At 46.6% G+C, this 9,721-nt stretch overlaps 1 protein-coding gene across 1 annotated transcript; it reads left to right on the forward strand.

The window, feature by feature from the left end:
- Positions 1–268: 268 nt before the first annotated feature.
- Positions 269–8,159, forward strand: GPX2 (glutathione peroxidase 2). Its single transcript, XM_040412044.1, has 2 exons — positions 269–490; positions 7,809–8,159. Exons 1-2 carry the CDS (start codon positions 269–271, stop codon positions 8,157–8,159), a joined length of 573 nt encoding a protein of 190 aa, XP_040267978.1.
- The last annotated feature ends 1,562 nt before the right edge of the window (positions 8,160–9,721 follow it).

Below are 9,721 nucleotides of genomic sequence, written 5' to 3' on the forward strand. Positions count from 1 at the left end.
TTTTTCCGCAGATACTACACTGTAATTCCATGGACTAACCGGCCACTACCTTCCAAGTGAACACAAAACCACTAACCAAGCCTTTGCATCTTTTATGAAGGGCAGAGCTACAATGGCTTCGTTTGTCAGACAAGCTGGTGGTATCAGTAACACCGACATATCTGCTTTCTGTAACGTACACCTTACAGATACACATCGCCGGCGACTGGTCACATGATCTTCCGATAAAAGGCCCCGGACAGTCGTGGCTAGTCTTAATGTAGAAGCCATGGCTTACATAGCTAAATCCTTCTATGACCTGCATGCTACGAACCTTGAGGGGGAAAAGGTGGACTTCAACGTTTTTCGGGGAAGGGTGGTTTTAATAGAAAATGTTGCTTCCCTGTGAGATACCACCATCAGGGACTACACGCAGCTCAACCAGCTGCAATGCAAGTACCCGCGTCGGCTGGTAGTGCTGGGATTTCCATGCAATCAATTTGGTTACCAGGTAAGCGACTCTGTAAAATGTGTTTCATGCTGTTGCATCATTCAGCGGGCGCTGTATAGCCGCACACGCACAGCACTCCTACTTGGGGACACTGTTACCATGGAAACCTGTGTAGGACCTGAGGAGGACTTGAATGATGGCTCGATGGCTTCGGTGAGGCTAACGTCACACCGCTGGTGCTGTATTGGAACAGAAAAAAAAATACAAAAAAACAGAAGCACCCATGCTCGGACTGGCCCACAGAGGAACAGGTGAATCCCCGGTGGGCCCCTGTTCCCCCAACCCCAAAGTTATTGCAAAAACGACCCAGTTTAGGGCATATTCACATATGGATTGGGCACCCCAATCCAACACTGAAAGCAGCGGATCCGGCATATGCTAGACACCAATGACGCCTGACAGATCCCGTTGACTACAAGGGCTATTTAACACGAGCAAGTTTTCCACCTGGATGCGATACGTGTAGTGGACGCAAAGCATCCGGACTAAATCCTGGTCCATTCATTTCAATAGGTCTGTGCACAGGAACGTCGTACATCGTCTCTGCATTCAGGAAAAATCGCAGCATGTTTTACACACAGCCCTGGTTCCATAGAAGTGAATGGGGCTTGTATGAAAAACGCAAGGCATCTGGATGTACAGTGTTTTTCACCCATGGCTGCTAGGAGATGATGAGTGTTAGGCTCAGTTCACACGGGTGAGTATTCCGCGCGGACGCGATGCGTGAGTTGAACGCATTGCACCCGCACTGAATCTGGACCCATTCATTTCTATGGGGCTGTGCACATGAGCGGTGATTTTCCAGCATCATTTATGCGTTGCGTGAAAATCGCAGCATGCTCTATATTCTGCGTTTTCCACGCAACGCAGGCCCCATAGAAGTGAATGGGGTTGCGTGAAAATCGCAAGCATCCACAAGCAAGTGCGGATGCGGTGCGATTTTCACGCACGGTTGCTAGGAGACAATTGGGATGGGGACCCGATCATTATTATTTTCCCTTATAACATGGTTATAAGGGAAAATAATAGCATTCTGAATACAGAATGCATAGTACAATAGAACTGGAGGGGTTAAAAAATAATAAAAAATAATTAAACTCACCTTAATCCACTTGTTCGCGCAGCCGGCATCTCTTCTGTCTTCATCTTAGCTGTGTGCAGAAAAAGGACCTGTGGTGACGTCACTCCGGTCATCACATGATCCATACCATGGTAAAAGATCATGTGACGGACCATGTGATGATGACCGGAGTGACGTCACCACAGGTCCTTTTCCTGCACAAAGCTAAGAAGAAGACAGAAGAGATGCCGGCTGCGCGAGAAAGTGGATTAAGGTGAGTTAAGTTATTATTATTATTTTTTTAACCCCTCCAGCGCTGTTTTACTTTGCATTCTGTATTCAGAATGCTATTATTTTCCCTTATAACCAAGTTATAAGGGAAAATAATACAATCTACAGAACACCGATCCCAAGCCCAAACTTCTGTGAAGTTGTTTTGCACTTGCGCGGAAAAAATCGCGCATGTTCCCGCAACGCACCCGCACCTTTTCCCGCAACGCCTGTGTGAACTCAGCCTTATTCTTTTGTTTTTTTCACTCTTGTGAAAAGCACATGCAGTCCGGAAATATTCTGGGCGTAAAAAAATGCACACTTTGAAAGCAATCGCAGACATAAGTGATTGAAGTTGCATGCAAAACATCATTTTTTTCCTGAATGGATCCTGACACAATACGTATCACTTGGTGAAAGAGGCCTAACAGGGTCCATCTCATTTCCGTTACGATTTCCAAGATTCTGCCGGACAACATACATGCAGCAGTCATTTTTTAATTTTTTTGTGTAGCGTAGATCTAAGGCTACTTTCACACGCGCGTTTGGTGCGGATCCGTCTGGTATCTGCACAGACGGATCCGCACCAACAATGCAAACGCTTGTATCCGTTAATAACAGATCTGTTTGCATTATTCATTCAAAAAAAAGTCTAAGTCAAATGACCTACATTGAAAGTCAATGGGGGACGGATCCGTTTTCAATTGCACCATATTGTGTCAGTGAAAAACGTATCCGTCCCCATTGACGGATCCGTTTGGCTCCGCATAGTGAGACGGTCACCAAAACACTGCAAGCTGCGTTTTAATGACTGTCTAAAAAACGCAACGGAGACCAAACGCAGCCAAATTGATGCGTTCTGAGCGGATCCTTATCCATCAGAATGCATTGGGGCTAAACTGATCAGTTTTGGGCCGCTGGTGAGAGCCTTGAAACGGATCTAACAGGCGGACCCAGAAACGCCAGTGTAAAAGTAGCCTTACACTTCTTACATATGAGAGTTTGCTACAATTGCATCCAGTCTAGGCAATCCTCTGCCGGCGGAATCCATTAGCAGAATACAGTAATCATGTCTTGCTACAATGTATCATGCTGTTTATTTCACACTCATTGGCCTCTGGATGCATAAACAAGTAAGTTTTCTGTCTTCTGACATGTCTGTATATTAAATGGGGTTCAAAGGAGAAAAAATATTCTGTTGAGAAAGGATAGCAGCTGATAATGGCAGGACAAGGCTTGTTGCTTTGTTCTTACATGAGGTCGGGGGAGGGGTGTTGCTGACAAAAAAAAGAAGAAGATATTTACTTAAAGAATGTGAATTGCCTACTGATCAGAGGAGTGGGAGCAAGACTTTGTATGATCAACACCCTATGTAAACGGTGCTTAAAGGGGTATTCTAGCTTTTAAAATATCCTCCGGATTGGTCATCAGCGTCATATCATTGGGGTCTGGCATAAGTGAATGGGTTGACTGGCAATAGATCCTTCAGGGAAATTTCCCAGCGAGCCAATGCCCAAGCCCTCCTCATGGCTGCCGGTTGGGTACATAGCTGGTGCTGTCAGCATTTATTAATGTAGGAGCATCTGGCTGGCAGAAGAAAGTGCCCACCTGTGTTCAACTGTATTGCCATCCTCAGGACAGTGATAAAGTTGAATGCTCTATATTGTGCTGCACTTGTGTATTTGGCTCTGCTGGAGCGGTACTCTGTGCTGCACTGTGGTATCTGGTTCTGTTGGAGCGGTACTTTGTGCTGCACTGTGGTATCTAGTTCTGCTGGAGCAGTACTCTGTGCTGCACTGTGGTATCTGGCTCTGCTGGAGCAGTACTTTGTGCTGCACTGCGGTATCTGGTTCTGCTGGAGCGGTACTTTGTGCTGCACTGTGCTATCTGGTTCTGCTGGAGCGGTACTTTGTGCTGCACTGCGGTATCTGGTTCTGCTGGAGCGGTACTTTGTGCTGCACTGCGGTATCTAGTTCTGCTGGAGCAGTACTTTGGGCTGCACTGTGGTATCTGGTTCTGCTGGAGCAGTACTTTGTGCTGCACTGTAGTATCTAGTTCTGCTGGAGCAGTACTTTGTGCTGCACTGTGGTATCTGGTTCTGCTGGAGCGGTACTCTGTGCTGCACTGCGGTATCTAGTTCTGCTGGAGCAGTACTTTGTGCTGCACTGTGGTATCTGGTTCTGCTGGAGCGGTACTCTGTGCTGCACTGTGGTATCTGGTTCTGCTGGAGCAGTACTTTGTGCTGCACTGTGGTATCTAGTTCTGTTGGAGCAGTACTTTGTGCTGCACTGTGGTATCTAGTTCTGCTGGAGCAGTACTCTGTGCTGCACTGTGGTATCTGGCTCTGCTGGAGCAGTACTTTGTGCTGCACTGCGGTATCTGGTTCTGCTGGAGCGGTACTTTGTGCTGCACTGCGGTATCTGGTTCTGCTGGAGCGGTACTTTGTGCTGCACTGCGGTATCTTGTTCTGCTGGAGCAGTACTGGTTCTGCTGGAGCAGTACTTTGTGCTGCACTGTGGTATCTGGTTCTGCTGGAGCAGTACTTTGTGCTGCACTGTGGTATCTGGTTCTGCTGGAGCGGTACTTTGTGCTGCACTGTGGTATCTGGTTCTGTTGGAGCGGTACTTTGTGCTGCACTGTGGTATCTAGTTCTGCTGGAGCAGTACTCTGTGCTGCACTGTGGTATCTGGCTCTGCTGGAGCAGTACTTTGTGCTGCACTGCGGTATCTGGTTCTGCTGGAGCGGTACTTTGTGCTGCACTGCGGTATCTGGTTCTGCTGGAGCGGTACTTTGTGCTGCACTGCGGTATCTAGTTCTGCTGGAGCAGTACTTTGGGCTGCACTGTGGTATCTGGTTCTGCTGGAGCGGTACTTTGTGCTGCACTGCGGTATCTAGTTCTGCTGGAGCAGTACTTTGTGCTGCACTGTGGTATCTGGTTCTGCTGGAGCGGTACTCTGTGCTGCACTGTGGTATCTGGTTCTGCTGGAGCAGTACTTTGTGCTGCACTGTGGTATCTAGTTCTGTTGGAGCGGTACTTTGTGCTGCACTGTGGTATCTAGTTCTGCTGGAGCAGTACTCTGTGCTGCACTGTGGTATCTGGCTCTGCTGGAGCAGTACTTTGTGCTGCACTGCGGTATCTGGTTCTGCTGGAGCGGTACTTTGTGCTGCACTGCGGTATCTGGTTCTGCTGGAGCGGTACTTTGTGCTGCACTGTGGTATCTTGTTCTGCTGGAGCAGTACTGGTTCTGCTGGGGCGGTACTTTGTGCTGCACTGTGGTATCTGGTTCTGCTGGAGCGGTACTTTGTGCTGCACTGTGGTATCTGATTCTGCTGGAGCGGTACTTTGTGCTGCACTGTGGTATCTGGTTCTGCTGGAGCGGTACTTTGTGCTGCACTGTGGTATCTGGTTCTGCTGGGGGACTTATTCATCCAGTAAAAAATAAAGGATTCTGTACGGACTTAGGTTACTTTCACACTAGCGTTAATATTTTCCGGTATTGAGATCATTCATAGGGTCTCAATACCGGAAAAAACGCTTCCGTTTTGTCCCCATTCATTGTCAATAGAGACAAAACATAACTGAACAGAACGGAGCGCTCCAAAATGCATTCCATTCTGTTCTCATACCAGAGAGTAAACCCCAGCACGCTGCAGTTTGCTTTCCATCCTGGGATGTGGAGCAAGACGGATCCATCATGACCCACAATGCAAGTCAATGGGGACGGATCCGCTTTCTGACACAATCTAATACAAAAGAAAACTGATCGGGTCCCCCATTGACTTTCAGTGGAGTTCATGACGGATCCGTCTTGGCTATGTTACAGATAATACAACCGGATCCGTTCAGAACAGATGCAGGCGGTTGTATTGTCAGTAACGGAAGCGTTTTTGTTGAACCCTGTCGGATCCAGCAAAAACGCTAATGTGAAAGTAGTCTTAGGGCTCATGTACACAAACGTATTTTCTTTCTGCTTCCGTATGCGGAACCATTCACTTCAATGGGGCTGTAGAAAATACGGAAGTTACTCCGTGTGCATTCAGTTTCCGTTTGCCCACATGGCTGTTCCGCAAAAAAGTAGTGCAGGTCCTATTATTGTTCGCAAATCACGGTCCGAAGCCTCATTCAATGGGTCCGCAAAAAATACGGAACACATACGTATGTCATCCGTATTTCATCCGTATTTTGCAGATCCATACTGTAGAAATGCTATGCCCAGCCCATATTGCTCATGTGTTTGGTGATTAATAAGTTACTGTTTCCGTTTCCGTTTCCGATCCGCAAAAAAACAGATCAAATACGGAAACCATGCGGATATGTTTTGTGCAATAACGGAACGGAAGAGGACTTAAATCAGAGGGAAAAAAACCTCAGATACTGAACAACGGATCCGTGAAAAACGGACCGCAAAACAACAATGGTTGTGTGAATGAGCCCTTAATGGAAGTCAATATTTGTTCAGCTCCGTTCGGGCTCTTCCTCTAATGGAAAAATATAGCGGTGATGCCAACCCAGCCTTAGGCCCTTGGAGCACCGCTTCACCCCTACCTTCCTTCCTACCCTTGAGTGACAGGGCCAGGTATCCTCACTGTGTTCCCTCCTGGCCCTGTAATCCTGCACATGGGCCAGAACATGCGCAGTACATTTCAATCGGTTTTCCACGATGCTGAAAACCAAACTGCACATGCCCCAATTTCAACTACAGAAGGATCGTTTAACTCAGCATGATCAACCCTAACAGGCATTATGCCTCGTTGAATAGGGTTGATCATGCAGATTTTTTTTTATGGCAGTTAAATCCAGATAGCGACACATCTTTATTTCTAATCTCTTCTTATTTTCTGATTGCAGATTTATTCATTCTACTTTCTGAACATGATTATGGGGGCGGCCATCTTACCTGAGCTGTTCTCAACAGCATTTAGAAAGCGTTAAGAAAATTGCTTTAGGGCAGCCACATGGTCCATAGTGTCAGGAGGGGACCTCATTGTCTTCTATGGGACAGTTTTCTGGGCATGCTCTGTGACCTGTGCAGAAGTCATTGTACAGGGAGGGAGTAGATAAGCTGTGACAATCACCTATTGTAAGGCCTAGTTCACACGAACGTGTGTGATCCGTGGCCGTATTACGGGCCGCAATGCACGATCGCCGGCCGTAGGTCAGCCGCATCGGATCGCGGATCCATTCACTTTAATGGGTCCGCGATCCGCCCGTTCCGCAAAAAGATAGGACATGTGCTATCTTTTTGCGGAACGGAAGTACGGGACGCAACCCCACGGAAGCACTCCGTAGTGCTTTCCGAGGGGTCCCGTTCCGCTATTCCGGATTTGCGGACCCATTGAAGTGAATGGGTCCGCATCCGTGATGCGGAATGCACACGGAACTGTGGCCGCGTATTGCGGCCCGCAATACGGCCACGGGTCACACACGTTCGTGTGAACTAGGCCTAAAAGGTGGATTCTGTCTTATCTATGCATAAAGGTGATATCATTACATGCAGGATTAAAATGATAGATAGGAAGATAACTGCAGTAATATGATCTGTACAGATAAACAGGATTTTATGTTTTTTGTTTAAATATAGATATTGACATGGAAAATTAAAAATAACAACGTGATTTAGGTAATCTTCTAAAGACACATTGCCTTTAAGCTACTTCACACCACTGTATATTCCAAAGGTGTCCTTAGAGTTTATGGACTGGCGTATGCTGACACTACTGGATGCTACAAAGGTTATATAAGCATCTCATATAGCCGCGTGTCAATGCTAAACACAAGCTCTTATAACACATGTTTATCCCCGACTCTTCCATTCTGTATAGCTGTCATCTGCAGAGGATTTATGTCTCCTGCTTATGTATCACCAACATGTCCTGCGGCGATGTACAGAGGCCAAACATTGTCCCAGATAATTGTGCTTTGTATATTTTTCATGTTTTCTTATGTGTTGTTTTATATTCTTTTTTTTCTTTTTTTTTGGAATTTAGGAAAACTGTAAGAATGAAGAGATTCTTAATTCCCTGAAGTATGTCAGACCGGGAAATGGCTTCGAACCTGGTTTCACCTTGTTCCAAAAATGTGAGGTGAATGGAAAAGGCCCTCATCCAGTCTTTGCTTACTTGAAGGACAAGCTCCCTTCTCCAGATGACGACCCGGCGGGCCTGATCACTGACCCCAGATATATAGTATGGAGTCCCGTACACCGATCTGACCTGTCCTGGAACTTTGAAAAGTTTCTCGTTGGCCCTGAAGGAGAACCTTTCAAGCGCTACAGTAAAAGTTTTCCAACGATCAACATAGAACCTGATATCCAGAGACTCCTGAAGCTTGCCAAATAATGCCACCCCTTAATAGCCCAGCCACATGTTTCTGAAATTGACGTAGGAGTGAACTGCAAAAAAAAAAAAAAAAAACCCCACCCATACGACAGTGCTCATTAATTAGTACAGTTCTCTAATGTACGCCAATATCAGGCTATCCTTAAGATGAGGGAGAATTGTGCCCAGATAGATGGTTTATTCCCTTAGCATCTGCAGTACAGTCACATTCTGCGCTGTCTGAATTGTAAAAGGGATCTGAGATATTTGCTGTATTAGTTCCTAGCGCCATATAATGTGACGTATACGTCAGAAAAACATACCGGCTTTTTAAGTAAAACATATCCAAATGCCCCATTTCCCCTGATGGAGTCCAAAAGAGTGTCCTTTTGTCCTCCATCAGGCCGGTATACGTTGGCAAAGCGCAGCAGACTTCACATTCCTATACAAAGGGCCACCGCAAAAAAACTTATTTTTTTTTTATAATGGGACCTTACGAGGGACGGATGCCAGTATATAGCATTCATCACAGGCCTCTGTGAGAAGCATACGTTGGAAGCCGGGAATGCAGTGCATACAGAGCCTAAGTTAAAGGGGATGTCCGACTGTTTAAAACTGATGACTTGTCCTCACGATAGGTCATTAGTATCTGATTGGTGGGGGACCCAACTCCCGGGGGGCCCCCTGCCAATCAGCTGTTTGAAGAGGCTGTGGTGCTCCACTGAGTGCTGCGTCCCGTTCATTGGTCACATGGCCTTAAGCTGCAATACCAAGCACAGCCACTATCTAATGGACGGCGCTGTGCTTGGTAAGCTGCGAGGCCACAGCCTCTTCAAACAGCAGACTGCCAACCCAATATTAGGCAAAAACAAATCATTCTACCAGTGCGGTGTCATTGAGTACCAGTGATGCCGCAACTTATATGCCTCTCAAAATAACCCACTACACTTTATGACTAGTGCATCACGCTGCAGCATATCTGTATTGTACTGCGCAGGCATTGAAAGGAAGATGAGGAAAGAGCTAAACTATGTATTTTTATTTCTAAAATGCAGCTAGTGTTCAGATGTTAGACTTGTACTAGATGACTGTATTCTTCTCAACGCTGTGGAAGAGTGCAAGAGTGCTGTATCAGGGCTGTGTCTGGAGGCTGCTGCACTGAATAAACGTATACAATCTCATTTCTCCCCTCTTTTTGGTTGTATTCCATGCAGTCTCACTTCACCAAATGGCATTTAAAGTGTAAGGCCCCTTTCACACGAGCGAGTTTTCCGCGCGGGTGCAATGCGTGACGTGAACGCGTAGCACCCGCACCGAATCCTGACCCATTCATTTCAATAGGTCTGTGTACATGAGCGTTTTCTTTCACGCCTCAGTTCTGCGTCGCGTGAAAAACGCAGCCTGTTCTGTAGTCTCCATTTTTTTCACGCAGCCCTGGCCCCATAGGAGTGGAGCTTCAGTGAAAAGCACTGTGCGGATGCGATGCGTTTTTCACCGATGGTTGCTAGGAGATGTTGTTTGTAAACCTTCAGTTTTTTATCACACACGTGAAAAACGCATCAAAATGCATTGCACCAACGCGG

The sequence above is a fragment of the Bufo bufo genome, chromosome 11 (genome assembly GCF_905171765.1).
Source record: "Bufo bufo chromosome 11, aBufBuf1.1, whole genome shotgun sequence".
NCBI classification, from domain to species: domain Eukaryota; kingdom Metazoa; phylum Chordata; class Amphibia; order Anura; family Bufonidae; genus Bufo; species Bufo bufo.